The 22,493-nt window shown below is 34.1% G+C and overlaps 1 protein-coding gene across 1 annotated transcript; it reads right to left on the minus strand.

The window, feature by feature from the left end:
- Positions 1-5,195: 5,195 nt before the first annotated feature.
- On the minus strand, positions 5,196-9,257 carry LOC124217240 (uncharacterized). Its single transcript, XM_046622640.2, has one exon. The coding sequence runs from the start codon at positions 9,255-9,257 to the stop codon at positions 5,196-5,198; it is 4,062 nt and encodes a 1,353-aa protein (XP_046478596.2).
- Between the last annotated feature and the right edge of the window lie 13,236 nt (positions 9,258-22,493).

The raw sequence follows: 22,493 nt of genomic DNA on the forward strand, positions 1-22,493 counted from the left end.
TAAATATGATTCTTGAAAAGATCCTGTATATTTTTCAATTATTTGCTCACATATTATTTCAAATAGAAATATCATTAATTAAGAAAAATAATTTATTTAATCAATTATTTGCTTTTTTCATTAAATTATTTGACTTAATTACCTCTATTTATATTCAATTATGATAATGTAATATATATATATAAACAAATGTATCCATGTATTGAATAATATTAATGTATAATATTCAAACATATACATATATATATATTATGAGTTTTAATTAACTTTTGAAAAAAGAGAAATTTGAAAGAAAAAAAGTTTTTTTACGATAATTAAATTCATTAAAGATAAATATAATTTCTCAAAAAACCATATGTATTTTTCAATTATTTGCTCACATATCAATTAGAATATAAATATTATTTGGTAAGAAAAATAATTTATTTAAATCAATTATTTCCTTATTTTATCAAATTATTTAACTTAATTACCTCCATTTATATTCAATTATATTGATGTATAATATATATATAAATAAATGTATTCATATTCAATTATATTAATGCATAATATTCAAATATATACCTACATATATAATATGATTTTAATTTACTTTTAAAAAAAGAGAAATTTGAAAAATAAAAAATTTTTTCACGTCAATTATATCTATTAGAAATAAATTCAATTATTGAAAAAATCCTTTGTATTTTTTAATTATTTGCTCACATATTATTTGAAATTCAAATATTATTCATTAAGAAAATGCCATTCAATTTACCTCACGAATGGTAATTTGGAACATTTATACAATGTATTGGAACTTATCATAAGGTTCAAAGAAAACATATAGATAGATGAATGATGATTTACTTAATTTCATATTTTTAGTTTTGAAAAATTAACTATTCTTCAATTTAGGAAAAATTATTCATTCAAATTAATTATTTTCTTATTTTATTAAATTATTTCACTTAATTACTAGGGGCTTCGCCCCTGCGCGCTTCGCGCGCCAACCCCATCTCGGCGCTACGCGCCTCGTTGTTCGGCGCTTCGCGCCTCACTATTTCCTTACGTATTGTCTAGTCGGTTGTTTCCGATCAACCCGACATTGCTATTGGCTCCCTATGTAGGTCTGCTCAGATTATTTTCGTAAACGAATCCACTCACATGTACAAAACTCCTGATGCCATGCAACCCCAATTGCATCCGGCGACTTATTTTGCTATAGTTATTATTTTCAGATTTTTTTACGTATATCTACGTATAGAGATATAGAGTCTACTGCGTCTGGTTTATAAGTACAAATAATTGATATCAATTCTTTGTTTTTTTAAATAAATTTATTTAACATTTTTCACTTTAAATTTAGTTTGAAGTTGACTTCGAATTTCATTGATTGATGAAAAATTTCGATATTCGCTTTCGCTCGTCTGAGCTCAGAGTAGATTCAATTGTTTATTTGCGAGTTTCCCCAGAAACTATTTTCGCCCGAGTCAGTTCCCGTTTTCGTGAAGAAGAATCGAACATTTCTTTAGAGCTCCTCAGAGCTATTCATGAGGTTCGTGAGGATTGGTTGATAAAACAAACCTTTTTTTCTTTATCAGCTCCGATCTTGGTTATTAATGCAGAAGCTACGGCTGATCAAGTTTTTAGAGATCTTTGTACTTTCTTGACATGCGTAGGTTAACCTATACTTACTTTATGAAGGAATAAAGCTAATTAAATGAAAGACAAAAAAAAAGTAAAATAGATTTTCTATATTGAAATAACACAAAGATTACATGAAATTGTGTTTCAAAAATTGCTTTCTTGCAATCATTATTTTGTACAGCTGGTCTCCATTTTGTAGGTTCGATGCGGGGTAACGCTTTATTAGTTGAAATCGGGTTTCGGTCAGTTTGATTTTCTGCGTTGTACCTAATGCTTAGTTGGAATCGGGTTTCGGTCAACTTGATCTTCTGTGTTGTACCTAACAATCGCCCCGAGCGTTGCCCTATAATTAAAATTGAATGATTTTTAAGATAGGCTTGATTTTTTATGGAATCATAATTGAATTATTTTTCATTAATTAACAAACTTTTCAACGAGCTTACATTCGTTGTCATCAAGGCGAAGCAAGATGCGGGCACAGTTCCTTGAACCGTTAAGATCCCATTGCGCGGACCGATGTTGAGCCGTGAATATGTACTTTCTTCGGTCCGCGCAATGGGATCTTAACGGTCTAAGGAGCTTCGCCTATTTTGCTTCGCCTTCATGGTAACGAATGTAAGCTCTGAAAAGTTTATTAATTAATGAGAAATAATTCAATTCTATTTCGAAAGACCCGTAAAAGAACAAGCCTATCTTAAAAATCATTCTCTTTTAATTATACGGCAACACTCGGGGCGATTGTTAGGTACAACGCAGAAGATCAAGTTGACCGAAACCCGATTCCAACTAAGCATTAGGTGCAACGTAGAAAATCAAACTGACAAAATGGAGACCAGTAGCACAAAATAATAATTGTAGGAAAGCAAATTTTGAAACACAATCTCTTCTTCTTTTACGGGTCTTTCAAAATAGAATTGAATTATTTCTCAATAGTTAATAAACTTTTTAAAGAGCTTACATTCGTTGCCATCAAGGCGGAGCAAGATGAGCGCAGCTCCTTGGAACGTTGAGATCCCATTGTGCGGATCGATGTTGAGCCGTGAATGTGGAGCCCTGGTCACATATTTTCTTCGGGCTCTCGGTCGGTTACCGTTTTTCTTCAAACGGCGTAGGCTTGTTGGCTTGTTCTTTTATGGATCTTTCAAAATAGAATTGAATTATTTTTCATTAATTAACAAACTTCTCAAAGAGCTTACATTCGTTGCCATCAAGGCGGAGCAAGATGCGGGCGCAGCTCCTTGGACCGTTGAGATCCCATTGTGCGGACCGATGTTGAGCTGTGAATACGGAGTCCTGGTCACGTACCTCCTTCGGGCTCTCAGTCGATTATCATTTTTCTTTGAACGATGTCGAGTTGTTGCACACATTATTGACCAATATTTAGAAGGGCTCTTGAGGGAATTGAAGAGTTGTGCAATTGTGTAATTGATTAGTCGAGGAGTTGAGGAGTTGGGGAGTATAGGATAGGCCCCGGCCGGCGTGCGTGCCGGCCGGAGAACAACAACGAACTGATGTTTTCAATAATTGAAGTTGTTTGTTTTGTATTGGTCTTTTGTTTTTCCATGAGTTTTGTTTCTTTCTAGAAACTTCTTCTTTTGAATCGAGTTTTGTGTTGGATAGGCTTTACATATAGATATACTGTGTCTGGTTTATAATGTACAAATAATTGATATCAATCCTTTTTTCTTTTCAAATAAATTTATTTTACATTTTTTACTTGAAATTTAGTTCGAAGTTGACCTCTTTCGTTTTTGGGACTTCGGGATGTTTTTGCTGTGGAATGATGAATTTTTTATCATTTTCTTTACATTTCCTTGTATAATTTTCATTTACCATACATAGACGGACCACTCTTCGTCGTCCGTCTCAAGCAACAGCTCCTCCTCTGCTGCTTCTGCTGCTGCGCACAGCAGATCATCTAATCCGTCATCTTGTTTTGGTAAAATAGGCATTAAATTATTTGCTTAGGGACTCATACGTGTTTGACTGTATTTTCAAATGTCGATATTTTTTTCTTTTTTTGACAAATGATTGTATATAAGTAATTATTTTTCCATTTTTAATGGCTAGCTGTAGAATTCACTGGTAATGATTCTCAAAAAGTGTCCGGCTCTTTGGTCTGCCGAGTTGAATTTGGATTTACATACTATTATATTATATCGATATGCTTCACCTGGTATTTTCTCGCTCGACCGCTGCAAAACCTCGTCGCTGTCCTGTTTCGAGAAATTTTCATTAATTTTATCATACTGCTTACTTTGCTCTTTATTCATTCATATTTCCAATGATATACTTACTTTGTTCGGCATGTTTGATTTAATTTATCTGTTTACAAAACAAAATATCACTAAACTGGGTAGCGCTCACCTATTCTTATTTTTTTGCTTCTTTTTATTAGCTACGGTGTTTCATTTGAACTGTCAAATGTCGGAATATAATTATTTGTAATTAATTTTGTAGTTGCATGTATAGGTATAATAGATATGTACTTATATATTTCTTTTATTTATCTAGAAATTTAATATGGTATGAATATCGTAGAAATATTTGCAATTTTACATCAACAAATTTGTACTTTTATCATTTTTTTATTTCTGATAATTTACATTTTTTTCTCACCTTCAACTCAGTCAATACATCTTTATATCTTTTTTCTAATCTTACTATTTGTTCCCTAATTTCATAGGCTAACTTTTATTTTTTCACAAGTTTCTATTTCATTGTATGCGTTTCGGCTTTTTCACCAAATGACCGACACGTGTGAATTTACATCTGAATAATCGCAAAATAAGAAAATACTCAGTGGAAATGATTTATGTATTTGAACATCCAATTACAAATCGCGATTGTTCAAATTTCCATACGTTGTGCTTTATTTCCTCTTTATCGTTTTATGCTGCTACCTATTTTTGCATCTTCTTGCTCCTCTTGGCTTTTCTTTCTCTTTTCTCTGTTGTCCATTTTTTCAGTGATTTTTATATTCTTGTTGGTTTTCCTTTCGTTGCTGATTCTGTATTCCTTTCATTTGTATTCTCTTCTCCTTTTTCTTTCACTTTCGCTTCTTTTCTCCTCTATACAGTACTTTTGTTCCTTCTTCGTATGAGGTCCCGGTGGAGTTAGTAGAGGGGGTCAACCCCTCGGCCTCTCGAACTCCTATCACCTCCTGTGCATTTCTCTTTCAAGTTCATCCATGTTTATTTGTTCGTTTGTGGCCTTGATGAATATACATTATGCAGTATTTATTCAATAATTTCCTTGTACACAATGTTCTTTATTGCATTTTCATTTTTTTTCAGTTGAATTTTTATACCTTTCTTCGACCTGCATCGTGACAATGCAACGTAGAGTTGACCATGTCCAAAGATTGGTCGGTCAATGAATATTCCCACGTGGTCAAAACTTTGTCCTTGTGATTTATTTATAGTTATTGCAAATGCCAACCTGACTGGAAACTGTCGCCTATGGAGGATAAATGGCATATCTGTGTCTCCCCGCGTATCCAATTTAATTCTTGGTATTTCTACTATTTGCCCTTTTCGCTCTCCGATTAGAAGTTCACCAATCTAAATTCTAGAGTGAATTTCTCTTACAACTAACCGTGTTCCATTGCATAAACCATCTGATATTGATAAATTTCGCAATGACATCACAATTGCTCCGACTTTCAGCTGTAGATTGTGTGGTGGTAAACCTGATGGCGTTAATCCATTTAAATACTCTATCGGATATCGCAGAGTAGCTTCTTCGTCAAGTGCTGCATCTGCAGTATCAATTCCTTGTAATGTTGCGTAATCTATGCTTTTTGATTCGAATATATTGCCATCCATTCTGCGTAGTATCTCTGTATTTAACTGATTAACTTCGACATTCAATGGAGCTAAGATGGCTCTTTTTGTTAATTCATCAAGTGGCAAATTTCTTGGATATAAATCGTCTATTAAATTGTTGCTTTGTATTTCTTTCTCTGGTACAAACAACTCCACTTCTCCATTACCTGTATTAAGTAACGACTCTGAAAACTTTGCGGCATCCTCCTTTGCTCGCATATTTTTTTTCAAGCTTAATTTTTCAAATATACTCCAAAGTGTAGAGTATTTAATTGTTTCCTCTATTATTTGTTGTTTACCTCCTCGTTTCACAATGGGTAAAACTTGTCTGAAGTCTCCACCTAGTATTATAGTCTTCCCACCAAACGGTGATGCGTCTTCCATTATATCTTTTAACGTTCTGTCGATCAATTCTAAAGCAATTTTCGGTATCATCGAACATTCATCCCATATAAATACATCTATACTTTGTATTTTTTTCTTCATCGTTGCATTTGTGAAAATTGTTCCTTCCTTTTGCAGTGTCAATGGTAATCCAAATGTTTTGTGCGCGGTTGTGCCATATGGTAGTAAGATGGCTGCTATACCTGTCCAAGCAACACATGCAACATTTTTTTTTTCAGATTTCAACATGTAGTACAATGCGTTGTATAAAAATGTTTTTCCTGTTCCTCCTGATCCATCGATGTAAAAGCATTTTTCTCGCTTTCTATCAGTACTTTTGTCATCCATAATATTATCAACAATTTGCGTATAAATTATTTTCTGATCGTTGTTTAATTGCTTCACCAGTTCATTGCCTTTCTTTGCAAAGGTTTCTATATTTTCCACTGTTATTTTGTCCGCTTCATTTTCGAAAATTATCTCCGGTATTGGTAAGTAAAAATCTGCACATGATCTTGCCTCAGCTCTGAGAAGATGCTCAATTGCACATAGTGCTCTATTTTCATGCTGATCCACGAAGTCTTCAGATAGTGCTTTCTTGTAAGTATTCCATAAATCTATCGCGTTCGATGGCATTTCACCGATTAAATACCACACAAAAAAATGACGTAACCGTTTCGGCATAAGTATTGAAACAGCTTCGTCGAATATTTTGAAAGCTTCGTCATTTGTCGCAGTTAAACCCATATCCACTGCAGCCTCTCTAAATGTATTCCATTCCTTCCCGTTTACAGTGCGTAAATCTATAAAACTCCTTGCATTTGTCGCATGTCCAAGGATTAGTTTGAGGTGAAATCTTTCGGAATCCCTTGGTGAAACATTTGTCATTCTACTAACTACTTGACATGCATATTTTCTTTTTTTCCACGTTTTTGTTGCTTCTTGAAACGAATAGTAATCTGGCGTGTTCGCGTAAGTTATATTTCTTGCCATTTCATCTATGCTGTTCAATTCAAACCATGCAATAAGATGGGTTCTCCACTTTTTTTCATTTGTAGCGGCTTCGACTTCTCTACCTTCCTCAAACGTTGCGTATTGCTGCCCCGGTAGGTGTACAGGTAAGCGTGTGACGGCATGACTTCGTCCATGCATTGGCAGTTCTATTATACGCCAAGCTGCTTCCATCGGTCCTACGTAACGCGAATCTACATAATCCTGTATTTCGTTGATTATTGGCTGACCATCACTCTCGCTGTTTGAATCAGTTATCTGTACTCTTGCACGATCATGTCCCTTGTGGATGTACTTGAAGACATATTTAATAGCCATTATTGACGCACAATATTCTACGTTCATGTGGCAGTCGTACTTTGCAAGTAGGTATGGATTGTGAGGCACAACCATGCTGTTGTCTACTTGGATATTTCTTCCTTCCACGCGGTTGCGGTAATAATTTATGTCTGTATTTTTTCGTCTGCGATACTTTGGAAAACCGCCACCGCTTATATCAGTATTTTCCACTAAGTCTTTCGGAAATTTCTTTGAGCATGACTTCGTTACCGAATTCCAGCATGGTATTTTGGATGTGTGAGGGCCGTGTAGCATGTGTGATGTGACAGATTGATATAGTTGTTGATGTATTCGTTTGTCTGGTATTTCTGCAGATATAAAACTGTCAATTGCTTCTGGAGTCAAAAGTTTGTCATTGTTATTTAAGATAAATAGTATGTGAGCATGCGGTAAGCCTCTTTTCTGAAATTCAACTGTGTATACGTATCCTTCAATCTTTCCAAATACTGAACCGCTTTCGATTTCCTTTAGTGCCTGTTGTAGCCGCATGTTGAATATTCGACAAGCTATTGTTGGAATGTCATTTACAGTGGTACCTGTAGGAAAATCTTTCAATACCGTACATATTTCCGGCCACTTAGGATTACATGTCATTGTAATAAATAAATCCGGTCGTCCAACTTTCCTTGTTATTGCCATTGCATCTTGGTACTGCTGTTGCATATGTCGCATGCTGCCGGAAAATGATGATGGTAAAATCATTTGGTTCCCAAGTCTTGTTCGATCCGACGTATTCGCTTCACTATTTGATATGTGATCAGTCATTCCTTTGTAACATTCTACACGCAATTGCTTCTGATTATTTCTTAAAAACAATAAACGCTGCGATTCAATTGTGAGATATGCGTGAATCACATAGTGTTGTGTCAATCGTCCGCTCCGCAACAACTGATTCTGTGCTTCGCCTCGACGTAAGGCCAATCGATGTCCATAATATTGAACAGGAGAGATTTTCTTGTTTGTTCCTACGTGTTTCATATTATAGCTCCATCCTAAATCACCGCTCGGAAATAGTAATGGAAAAGTCATTGGATCAACGTGATGCGAATATCTCGGCACATATCCAACTGCACGGTCTTGTTTTGGAAATACTTGTACTTCTATATTTTCAGATACTGCCCCGTCATCTGAAACGATCAGAGCTGCTAGCTCACCACAAGTTGGCGCATTGTACCGCCGTCTATCGTCTTCCTTGAGTGCTATGAAGTTTAATCTCACCAGGCTTTCTCCCTTAACAAATCGCTCGTACGTTGTTTTAAAATTTGCTGCATAAGGATTGATATCTATTATCAGTCTACCAATAATTTCTAACAGATTTGCTCTTCTTGCATCATTTTCTCTCAGCGCTAGCTGAGTTTGTACGTCGTAGATGTAAATTTGTCCATATCTCGGTCGGTTATTGTTTGCGGTCTCTAAACTTGTAGATATTTTGTAACTCACATCCCCGATTATTTTCATCACATATGGTCCTGAATTCCCCATATCTGCCACGGTACAATTAAATGATGCAAACGCAAACGCGTCATTATATGATCGTATATGTTGTCTGAAGTGTCTTGATACTTCGTCATTCCCTTCTCGCAGACGTTGAAGTACATCAGGATATTCCGTTAATGGTGGTAATGTTATTTTTCTTCCATGACAGCAGTTATTTGCCACCCTTCCTGTTTCATATTTGAACCTTTCTGCATTGCAATGTTTACATTTTACGTTCATTTCACCCATGTGTAGTTGTTCTACAGTTTTAAAAGTGCCTTTTTCCTTATCCCCATTGTAACGATGCTCAGCAATGATTGATTCACTGTTCATTGCTTCCACTCGTTCTCTGTTTCTGTCTAATTCCAACCTGTCTCTGTTATCTTCTATTGTTTGTCTGAATACACACAGTTCCTTCTCCATCGATTTCAACGTATCACTGTCACTTAATATTTCATCACAAACATGAATTTCCGACACGTTATTCTTGCTTATAAGTCGTCGACACACGTTTTCGTCTGTCGTTTTATCTCGTTGTCTCTTGCTATCCACTTCAATTCCTTCTATGCTTGCTTTTCTTTTTTTCATCAATCTAAACTTCCATTCGTTGGTTGAAAATTGGTGTTCCTTCTCTATTGGTATCGATCTATCTCCTTGACTTGCTGAATTATTTTTGCTACCGCTCTGCCCGTTATTCTCCAAAATCACCTTCTTTATATTATTTTTTTCTCTATATTTGCGTTGCTGTTCACTCCGCAAAACACGTCTTTCTTTTGTGGTTAACATAGATCCTGGTCGTCCTCTTGCCTGGTTATAGAAATATTTGTTTATTATTCTTCTCTGGCTTATTTGGTTATTCGCACTTACAATTTTATTTTCCTTTTTCTTTTGTGATACGTCCGACCATCCACCGTCTCCATCGCCTTGTCTGCTGGTTGAAACTCCTCCTTTCTGTTCGTTGGTTGAAAAGCCAGTATGATATTTTTTGTTCGCTTCCCTATATTTTCGCTGCTGTTCTCGTCGTCTAATTTTTCGCTCTTCTATGTCCATCGCATTGGTTGGTCGTCCTCTTGATTTATTTTCCAAATCAATCATCACAATCGATTCTTCCAATTCTTCTACACACTTCGTTGAATTATTTTTACTACCGCTCTGCCGGTTATTCTCCAAAATCACCTTCTTTATACTATTTTTTTCTCCATATTTGCGTTGCTGTTCATTCCGCAAAACACCTCCTTCTCTTGTGGTCAATATCGATCCTGGTTGTCCTCTTACCTAGTTATACGAATATTTGATGGATATTATTCTATGGCTTATTTGGTTCTTCGCACTTACAATTTTATTTTCCTCTTTCTTTTGTGATACTTCCGACCATCCACCATCTTCATCGCCTTGTCTGCTGCTTGAAACTCCTTCTTTCTCCATTGTCATCGTAAATCCGGGCTGTCCTTTTGACTGTTTGGTGATATATTTAGATTTACTATTATTTGATTGTTACTTTTCATACTTATTACTCACTATCTGAATTTTATTTTGGTTCTGCAAGACATCAAAGTGTCCACTGTCTCCGTCGCCGGTAAAGAGTAGTGAGAATTGTATTTCATTTTGTGATCCGATCCGGTGCGGATGAATTTGTTCTTCGCGATACACGATTAAACATATTTTAAAAATGTCCGCAGCTGCAGCTAATTCTGCTTCCCCCCCATATATTCCATTTTTCTTCATGTGTGATTTGTAATCACCAGGTGACCTAATCACAGCACCGTTTGACTCATTACCTGTAATAAAACCCGCAAACGTAGACCAATGATCCACTATATTTGAAACGATACTCAATCTCACCTCTGCGTATCGATCTTGAGTGCCGTATACACGATACGCCAACGCGCGAAAAAGACAATTCCCGTCGGGAATCATCTTGATAATTTTCATTTGCATGTTCATTTTTTCGCGTCAGAAACAGATACCTATAAAGATATCTGTCAAAGACTGTCATAAACAGCCGATGACAGCTGTCAAAGGGTTTGCTAGTTCCTTTTTGTTTTGTTTTCGGCATCTCACCCCACCGCCAACTTCATGCGTATACTATTGTTATTATAATCTTTTTTTTACTATTGTTATTATAATCTTTTTCTACGTTCATTTGTTTGAAACTTTTTTATTAGATAGAGAGATTCAACTTAATTACCTCTATTCATATTCAATTATATCAATGTATAATATACATATATACATATACATATATACATTTATATATCATAATTTTGAATTTACTTTTCAAAAAAGAGAAATTTTTGAAAAAAAAATTTTTCCTACAATAATCAAATTCATTAAAAATAAATACAATTATTGAAAGGATCCTGTTTTTCTTTTCATTATTTGCTCACATATTAATTGAAATAAAAATATCATTCATGAAGGAAAATAATTCATTTGAATCAATTATTTCCTTTTTTTATTAAATTATTTGACTTGATTACCTCCTTTTATATTCAATTATGTTAATGTATAATATACAAATATATATATTCAAAAAAAAACGGCTAATTTGTTTTTCATAATCCTCACATAAAAACTTCCGAGAAGGTGTGAAAAGACGCCTGTAAAAAGCAGAGCCCTTAATATTATTATTCAGAGGTCGCGCATCGGGAATTTCTATTTCCCGTTTAAATAACACAGGAATAAATTCTTTTAAATTTTGCAATTTCGTATTTTGGCAACGGCGCACAGTGGTCCGAAAGCCCGAATTCTTGGCCAAAACTAATAACTCAAATATTTCTCAGTGAAAATTGCTAGTATTACTATACCTATAGTTTTTTGGCCTGCTGGTTTCGAAAATGAATGCAAAAATGCGAAATTCAAAATGGTGGACTGAAAATGGCCGGAATATTCCGTGAAAAATGATACAACTTTGTTAAAAGTGATATTTTGTAAATTAATTTCTTTAATTCTTACACATTTTTTTCGATGCGAAAAAAATGTGGTGCCTTATTGAGCAGTTTAACGCCCAAATTTTCGATAAGGTCATCGAGATTTTCGTCCCATTCCTCATGCACGGCATCAAACAGTTGCTGTCGTGTCCACTGCACAACCTCCATCTTGGATCCTATCATTGAAAATGCAAATATTTTACTTACTTTTAATAATTTATAAATTAGAATTATTCACTTTCGTGATAATATTCAGTAGTGCGAGTCCAATGAAATTCAAATTGGACACTATGTACATTACATCAGATACATTTGTAACAGTCCTCAGGTATATGTAAACAAAAGAAAAAGTCTGCATCGCCGCGCTACACTAATCCCACGAGGCGGGACACGAGGCTCCGACCGAGTCGACAAAACACTGCTTCAAAGAATGCTTATTTTTGACCAATGGAGCAAAAACGAGCAGGCGATGTCAACGGTTTCACATTCTCTATACTTTTTCACACTAGGAATCGTTAAGATCTCCGCAGGATCTCCGGGGATCATAACTAATTCTCTACAGATAGTAATGCAATTCAATGAAATAGGTTATTTTGCAGCACTCGTATTGCATCATTAATATCATCGCCATAAATTCCGAAACTTGGTTCTTTCACAAAATTTATGTAATTCACTTACCTTGAGGAATAATATCCATTTTGGTTGACTCGATTTTGATGCAAATTGAAAAAACTATAGCCTTTTTTATCCCGCGCTCGAAAGCGTGCACACACCACAGTCCCGCGCGAGTCTTGACAAAGGTCACTTTCGAGGGTTTACCACAGGCCATAGAATGAATATAAACATCTGTCCTTTTGGATTTCAAAGCTCTAATGCTAACTATTGACAAATATGTGAAGCTTTACCTCGGATGATAACTTTCGGTTTTGGGGGTTTTGGCCAGGAATTCGGGCTTTCGGACCACTGTGCGGCGCATTGAATTGGCGGACCAAGCACATTTTTTTAGGAAATTTGACGCTCTACAAAATAAGTCCTCACAAAGTTTTTGATAGTCACACTCCTTCAAAAGTTATTCGAGGTCAAAGTTGAACTTACAAAAAAATCATTTATATATAGATATAATGATTTTTAATTTACCTTTACAAAAGGAGAAATTTGATAAAAAAAAAATTTTTTTCACAATAATTGAATTCATCAAAAATAAATATGATTATTAAAAAAATCCTGTATATTCTTTAATTATTCGCTTACATATTCAATAAAATAAAAATATTACTGATTGAGAAAATGCCGTTTAATTTACTTTATCAATTGTAATTGGGAACATTTATACAATGGATTAGAACTAATTATAGGATTTGAAGAAAACATGGAGATAGATAAAAGTTTATTTATTTAATTTCATATTTTCAACTCTTAAAAATTAACTATTTTTCAATTAAGGAAAAATTATTCATTCGAATTACCTATTTTCTCATTTTATTAAATTATTAAACTTGATTACCTCAATTTATATTCGATTATATTGATGTATAATATATATATATATATATACATGAATAAAAATATTATTCATTAAGAAAATGCCATTTAATTTACTTTATGAATGGTAATTTGGAACATTTACACAATGTATTAGAAATTATGATAAGGTTCAAAGAAAACATACAGATAGATAAATGATCATTTATTTATTTCGTATTTTTAATTTTTAAAAATTAATTATTCTTCAACCCAAGGAAAATAATTTATTTAAATTATTATTTTCTTATTTCATTGAATTATTCAACTTAATTTTCTTCATTTATATTCAATTATAATAATGTATAGCATGTATATAAATGACTGTATTTATATTAAATTATATTAAAGTATAATATATCAATGTATAATATATTAATGTACGATATATATATATATATATTTCATCAAAAATTTGAATTTACTTTTAGAAACAGAGAAATTTAAAAAAAAAAATTTTTCTTACAATAATCAAATTCCTTAAAAATAAATGGAATTATTAATAAAATTCTGTATATTTTTTAATTATTTGCTCGCATATTAATGAGAATGGAAATATTATTTGTCGAGAAAAATAATTTAATTGAATCAATTATTTCCTTATTTTATTAAATTATTTAACCTGATTACATCCATTTATATTCAATTATATTAATGTATAATATATATATAAATAAAAGTATTTATATTTAATCATATTGATGTATAATATACATAAAGATAGATATATATATATATATATATATATATACCATAATTTTTAATTTACTTTCAAAAAAGAAAAATTTGAAAAAAAAAATTTTTTTTCCAGTAATTAAATTCATCAAAAATAAATATAATTATTAAGAAAGTCCCATATATTGTTCAATTATTTGCTCACATATTATTTGGAATAGAAATTTTAGTCATCAAGCAAATGCCATTCAATTTACTTTGTGAATTGTATTGGGAACATTTTTGCAATGGATTATAACTAATTATAAGGTTTGAAGAAAACAAACAGATAGATGAATGATTATTTATTCGATTTCATATTTTTGATTTTCAAAAATTGATTATTCCTCAATTTGAGAAAAATAATTTATTCAAATTAATTATTTCCTCATTTTATTAAATTATTGAACTTGATTACCTCAATTTATATTCAATTATATTGATGTATAATATATATATATATACATGAATAAAAATATTATTCATTAAGAAAATGCCATTCAATTTACTTTATGAATGGTAATTTGGAACATTTACACAATGTATTAGAAATTATTATAAGGTTCAAAGAAAACATACTGATAGATAAATGATCATTTATTTATTTCGTATTTTTAATTTTCAAAAATTAATTATTCTTCAACCCAAGGAAAATAATTTATTCAAATTATTATTTTCTTATTTCATTGAATCATTAAACCTAATTTCCTTCATTTATATTCAATTATAATAATGTATAGCATGTATATAAATGACTGTATTTATATCAAATTATATTAATGTATAATATATCAATGTATAATATATATATATATATATATATATATATATTTTATCAAAAATTTGAATTCACTTTCAGAAATGGAGAAATTTTTGAAAAAAAATTTTTCTTACAATAATCAAATTCCTTAAAAATAAATGGAATTATTAATAAAATTCTGTATATTTTTCAATTATTTGCTCGCATATTAAATAGAATGGAAATGTTATTTGTCGAGAAAAATAATTTAATTGAATCAATTATTTCCTTATTTCAATTAATTATTTAACTTAATTACCTCCATTTATATTCAATTATATTAATGTATAATATATATATAAATAAAAGTATTTATATTTAATCATATTGATGTATAATATACATATATATTAGGCTGATTCAAAAAAAAGGGCTAATTTTTTTTTTTCAAAATCCTCACACAAAAACTTCCGAGAAGGTGTGAAAAGACGCCTGTAAAAAGCAGAGCCCCTAATATTATTATTAAGAGGTCGCGCATCGGGAATTTCTATTTCCCGTTTAAATAACACAGGAATAAATTTTTTTAATTTTTGCAATTTCGTATTTTTGCAACGGCTCATTGAATCAGCGGACCAAAGCATATTTTTGTAGGAAATTTGACGCTCTACAAAGAAGGTCCTTACAAAGTTTTCGATAGTCACACTCCTTCAAAAGTTATTCGAGGTCAAAGTTGAACTTACAAAAGAATTCAATGTTCTTTTTTTTTTTCGATGATACTATGAATTTTTTCTCATTATTTTGTTATAAAGAGGATAGATTTCGGAACAATTACATTTTTAAATAGTCAAGTGCATCAGTTATGGATTTTCCATGATAACATGTTCATTATTTAACATCGCATTTTTGTAAGGTAACTTTATATTGACTCGATGGGAAAATTAATGATTGAAAAAACCCAATTAGAGTAAGATATATTTATTAAATATATCTTTATAACAAAATAATGAGAAAAGATTCATAGTATCATCGAAAAAAACAAAAATATTGAATTTTTTTCTAAGTTCAACTTTGACCTCGAATAACTTTTGAAGGAGTGTGACTATCGAAAACTTTGTAAGGACTTTTTTTGTAGAGCGTCAAATTTCCTACAAAAATATGCTTTGGTCTGCTAATTTAATGAGCCGTTGCAAAAATACGAAATTGCAAAATTTAAAAAAATTTACTCCTGTGTTATTTAAACGGGAAATAGAAATTCCCGATGCGCGACCTCTTAATAATAATATTAAGGGCTCTGCTTTTTACAGGCGTCTTTTCACACATTCTCGGAAGTTTTTATGTGAGGATTTTGAAAAAAAAAAATTAGCCGTTTTTTTTGAATCAGCCTAATATATATACATATATATATGGGCTATTCCGCGTCAACCGGATCAGTCATCTCTCAGATATTTTTTTAATTAGGCATGTGGATTGTGTGGGACGAGTTAGATTTTTGTGCCAAAGCGCGAATCTCATAATGCAAAATTCGATTTTTTATTAACAATAACAAATTAGACTCCCATTTTTTTCAAAAATTCATAACTTCGGCAAAAAATTAGATACAATATATTTTTTTTTTTCAAATTACGCGGAAAGCTCCATAGAATTTAAAAAAAAATACGAAATGGTAAAAACAAGTTGTTATCAATTGTTTATTTAACAATTAATTTTTCAAAGATTTTCAAAACAGTGACTGACACGATCAAAAAATTTTTTTAAAATTCTGACATGTTCCTTGAACTGTACTACAACCTGTGAATTAATTCCAGAGGGGTGTTTTTCTTCGTTTTCGAGTAAAAAATCATTAAAGGTGTCGATGCGCATGAAATTGCGGCCCGCCGAGTCTCTACGTAATGGCGGGCGGCCGGTTGCCGTCCACCGCTACACCGCGGTGGCGTCGCAGCGTTATTTTAGAGTCATTTTCACGATGTAGGACATGATTGAAGAATCTGAAAAAAATACTGTACCTTCACAAGGCCTGCTCAAAGCGATAAGTGAAGTTTCAGGAATGTGTTTTTCACCGTTTTTTTATTACAGAGATTCAAAATAACGGTTACACACCATGAGAGTGCACATAAATGATAATAATTACATAACTTGCTACTTATTTTAAAATAAAAACACATTCTTGAAACTTCACTTATCGCTTTGAGCAGGCCTTGTGAAGGTACAGTATTTTTTTCAGATTCTTCAATCATGTCCTACATCGTGAAAATGACTCTAAAATAACGCTGCGACGCCACCGCGGTGTAGCGGTGGACGGCAACCGGCCGCCCGCCATTACGTAGAGACTCGGCGGGCCGCAATTTCATGCGCATCGACACCTTTAATGATTTTTTACTCGAAAACGAAGAAAAACACCCCTCTGGAATTAATTCACAGGTTGTAGTACAGTTCAAGGAACATGTCAGAATTTTAAAAAAATTTTTTGATCGTGTCAGTCACTGTTTTGAAAATCTTTGAAAAATTAATTGTTAAATAAACAATTGATAACAACTTGTTTTTACCATTTCGTATTTTTTTTTAAATTCTATGGAGCTTTCCGCGTAATTTGAAAAAAAAAAATATATTGTATCTAATTTTTTGCCGAAGTTATGAATTTTTGAAAAAAATGGGAGTCTAATTTGTTATTGTTAATAAAAAATCGAATTTTGCATTATGAGATTCGCGCTTTGGCACAAAAATCTAACTCGTCCCACACAATCCACATGCCAAATTAAAAAAATATCTGAGAGATGACTGATCCGGTTGACGCGGAATAGCCCATATATATGTATATTGTAACCAATATAATTTTGAGGGTAAAAACGATATAACGATAATTGGTTACCCTACGGCGCAGTCACTAACCTGAATGATTAGATAGAGAGAGATACTAAGAGAAAAAGATACGATTGTTGGGCGCCAGACGCACATGCGTCAAAAATAGATAATTAGACAAAAAGATAAAGGTAAAGGTAAAGGTAATAGATAAAGGTAAGGTCAGGTTCTACGACGGTTTTGCACGGTTCGCTCAGAGAGACAAGATAATGGTAGAGGGGCGGAGTCGAATCCAATAGATAAAATAAGAAACAGGTGAAGCAGGAATAATGTCAAATATATTAAGCAAGAAGCGATAAGTTTACTGACAAGCAAGTAGCTGAAGAGATTGCGATACAATTACGATAAATGCGATAATTAAGAATATTTACAGCCAGAGAAAGGTTAAGCGAGAGAGTTAACAATTAACGGAACGTTTTCCGAATAAGCGGGAAATATGCGCAAGCTCGCGATACTAAAAGGTAATGATTAACACGGTTTTATGATAGATAGGCAGAACAGAAAAAGATATACTGTACTTCAATTGAGCGGTAAGCAAATAAATCATAAAATCAGAGAAGCAATTATAAACACATGCGAAATACAATAATTGTAATAGTTATCACATTACCAGAATAATCAGAAATAGGCAGACAGGGAATTATGAATTACAAGGTAAATTCAAGCGACAGGTCAAATAGAAAATTGGCATAAAATATAGAGAATAAAGATAATACGTAGTCTATAGTTTGCGGTAAGTGCGAGAGAGAGATAGATAATATTCGGTACGAAAAAAGGCAATTCAAGATAAGACAAACAATATTCAAGATAATTAATAGGCAACGTACGGCAAACCAAATAGACTACGGACAACTACGATCAGCGATATAAGCGAAGAAAATAGTGAAAAAGATGTTATGCGATACGGCACAATACTCCAATGTCAAATGAACGACGAACGGGACCGCGCAGCGATATAAGATCGCTCCCGCGGTACTCTCACTAAGATACGATAATCAGCGATAATAGGTAAAGAGACAGATAGAAACTAATCAGAGAAAATATAACAAAATGGCAATGATCAGTAGCTAAGATAAAAATTGATCCTCGAACGGAACGCGCTGCTAGACAGCGATATTAGACATTCAAATATTCCAGAAGAGAAAGATAATAAAATAAAGCAATAGTCACTACAATGCGTAAGTAATAATCAACCAGTCGCGAAGTTACTTGCAATAAGACAGAGAAAGGGACAAGATAAGAGATAAGAGAAAATAAGATACGAGCCCAGGTGGCTCAAGCAGACCAACTGCCAGGTAAAGAGAAAAGATACGAGCCCAATTGGCTCAAGCAGACCAACTGCAAGGTAAAGAGAGAAAGAGATAAAGGTAAAGGTACGATATATTGCAAGTAATCTCGTGGCTTCACAAAATAGAAAAGGAACCTCACTTACGTAAAAGAAGATATAACAGGTGCGAGAGAATGCGATACGATAGCGAGAAACTAATCACAGTGATAGCGGTAATGATACTAGATATGACAAAAGCAAGAAACTAAATGCAGTGATAGCAGTAGTGGCACTAGATATAACAATAGCACGTCTTTGCGATTCAGGAACTGAACGTAGAGTGACGAGATGAGCGATGATCCTGATTTTCGTCGAGCTGCTGTCACGTGATTCTTCCTAAAATTTGCGGTATTCTAATTGGACCAGCAGGTCGCGTGGCCTGGTCCACGGGTAGGCGGCGATAATCCCTCGCCGCTTGTTTTTCTTTTCCCTCGACGACAGGTATCGAGGTATCGGGACGTCGGAAGGTGGTTAGAGATGTTTTCCTGCCGCTATGCGGTATCGTTGGTGAGAAGGGGGTGGGGTCGTACTGCTCAGGTATTGCGATATTGAGGCGTGCGGCAATGTTACGTCACCGGTCTCCTGGACTTGCGACAGACTGTAACTCACTCCTTGCTTTACTGGTACTCCCCGTTGTAGCTATTTCGTCGGCGCTGCATCCCGGCCCTCGCTCATCGAAGCCCTCATGCCGGAACGATCTGGTGGTGATGGCCCTCAACCCGGATCCCCACACTAGATCCACCAGATCCACGTGGTCAGCATATCATTAGCCTATTCCACGCCGCAGTCCTTCGATAAGACGGTTCGTGAAGAGAAAACCGTCTTCTATTGGATAGTCAACGACTTAGTAGATGTTAGGGTCGATTCAGCTCCAGGCTGATAAGTATCGTCGACGGGAGGCTTTGTTGTGTTTTTGACGCACAGCCCTGTAAGCCGCCTGACGATGCATCCGAGCGGTAGAAGCATTCGTTCGTGGTTCGGCTCCTGGCCGATAAGTCTCAAATAGTTGGAGGTGCTGTTTGTGCATCACGCACGACCCTGTTCGACAACTAGATAGGCATCCATCGGGAGTGGTTTCAGCGGTATTCGTTCGTCTGTAGTCGGTTGTGGTCGATGTTGAGCTGGTACGTGACCCCTGTCAGGCAGTGTCCTGGTATCTTGACGTGAAGGTCTCGCGGATGGTTCTCAAAGAGCATTACAGAATTAGAAAATAGCATACAATTAGCTTAGTAAAGAGAATTCAACTTAAAGATAATTAGTCGTTCATTTTTGGAGTATTGGCCTCAGACGTGCTTTCGTTATTTTTAGCGATATCTGCACCTAGGGGAATGCGATAATTAAACAAAGTGACGGGGTACGAAATACCACGTCACAATATATATATATATATATATTAGAGTGTCCCAAAAAAACCGACTATTTTTTTTTTTCAAAGAACATTGAAAAATCGTCAGAGTATCTCTAGAAAATGACCCTGTGAAAATATAAGCTCTTTATATTAATATTTAGAAGTGGCGATTTGTAATTTTCTATTTCCTATTTAAATGACATGGGAAAATTTTTTTTTGAACTTTGGAATCTTGTGATGGGATAACGAGCTACTTCATAAGTATGACAAAATCAGGTATTATAGGAAATTTGATGCTCTACAAAAATGGTCTGATTGACATTTTGCGTAAATCCAGCCGTTTCAAAAATATCGAGCCTCAAACTTCGGACTGTTTAAAATTATGCTTTTTTTTCGTAAATACAACAAAAATCAATTTATATGTGTTATAAACCCAGAACTATCAACTGAACAATAAATATATGCATATATTTGACGGAATGCAGATCCGAAATTATTAATAATTTGACAAATGATAATTTTTATTGATTTTTAGCGAAAAATATTTACTTACCTAAAAAAATTCGTAGAAGATTATTATAAATTTATTTGTATTATGTAATAATAATATATTTACTATTTGCATAGTCATATGTTTATAGTCTATTTCACTTCATATCAATTTTCTTCTGTTATCTGCTAAGTTAAGTGGATTAGTAATCCCAACTTCGGTAGGATTAATAATACAATTGTTATTTGCGCTCTCTACCAACTATTGTACATAATTGCCTTTCAAGCTTTTGTACTGTTATACGTTTCTTCTCGTATCATTACGCTACTGATTACATTTTATTGTGATAATTGTTTAACTTGAGAGTTTAGTTATTAATAGGTAAGTAAATATTTTTCGCTAAAAATCAATAAAAATTGTCATTTGTCAAATTATTAACAATTTCGGATCTGCGTTCCGTCAAATATATGCATATATTTATTGTTCAGTTGATAATTCTGGGTTTATAATACTGTTACAACGGGGGGAAATTACGAAAGATCTAAGAGAATCAAAGAGTTCTCTGTGCGATTTAAGCGAACGCCGAGCCAAAGAAGTCTCACGAACAAGGAATATTTAGAAAGAAAATAGATGTATTTGGACACAAGCTCTCTTTTTAAAGTCTAGAGACTGACTGTTTTTACAATAATATCGGTTGACGCAGCAACCTTATTCTTTTTAAAGACATAAGAGGTTTATAAACGTCTTTTATCTATGATGACTACTAGATCATTTAAAAGGGGACAAAACGGGTGATTTCACCCTTTGTAACAATACATATAAATTAATTTTTGTTGTATTTACGAAAAAAAAAGCATAATTTTAAACAGTCCGAAGTTTGAGGCTCGATATTTTTGAAACGGCTGGATTTACGCAGAATGTCAATCAGACCTTTTTTGTAGAGCATCAAATTTCCTATAAGACCTGATTTTGTCATACTTATGAAGTAGCTCGTTATCCCATCACAAAATTCCAAAGTTCAAAAAAAAATTTTCCCATATTATTTAAATAGGAAATAGAAAATTACAAATCGCCACCTCTAAATATTAATATTAAGAGCTTATATTTTCACAGGGTCATTTTCTAGAGATGCTCTGACGATTTTTCAATGTTCTTTGAAAAAAAAAAAATAGTCGGTTTTTTTGGGACACTCTGATATATATGTTCACAACAACGTTGTGAACGCAACACGTCGGTCGCGCGCCTTCCAACTCACGCGAGGCAACCATCCTCGCACACTTTCTAATCACGCGACCCAAAAGAAAGTGTGACGTCACGCACGCCGCTCACGCCACCCACGCAGCTGAGCGCGTTGCGTAATCACCGAACGTGGTCTACCGCTATCAAAGATCCACCGAGGCTGGAATAAGAGACGGCCGATCAGACCGATCGGCAGGACACTTCGGGTTCAACTCCTCTAAAGCACCCAACTGACTCTGACGCTTCAACGACGCCGTTCCAGCCCATCGACGCTACAACGACTGCGACTGACTCTGCGACAGCTTACTGACTCCACGACAGACCTGACTACACAACATTGTATAAAGGACCCTTTTTATCTGGCTTCGGCCAGTGAACACCAAAGAACAACTGCATCCAACCCACCTGTCCCTTGGACTCTACATCGCATAGACGTTCCCTCACGACCACTGACGAGACCACCAGCCGTACTTCTTTCCTTATGGGATGTACGCCGAGCACGCTTAACCTCTCCGAGTTATTACCGGCGCATCCCAGCTCCCGTATCACCGTTTCCTGAGCCGCAGCGTTCTTTTGCGACAATTGCCACCCAGACGACAGACAGCGAGTGGGAGTCTCCGGTGAAAGCAGCTGAGAACCGCCGTCCCCCATCGCCTCCCA

This window comes from Neodiprion pinetum, chromosome 4 (assembly GCF_021155775.2).
Source record: "Neodiprion pinetum isolate iyNeoPine1 chromosome 4, iyNeoPine1.2, whole genome shotgun sequence".
In the NCBI taxonomy this organism is placed as follows: domain Eukaryota; kingdom Metazoa; phylum Arthropoda; class Insecta; order Hymenoptera; family Diprionidae; genus Neodiprion; species Neodiprion pinetum.

Coding starts and splice junctions, on each gene's coding strand:
- LOC124217240 (XM_046622640.2), bottom strand. CDS start 9,257: ATGAAAAAAAGAAAAGCAAGCATAGAAGGAATTGAAGTGGATAGCAAG.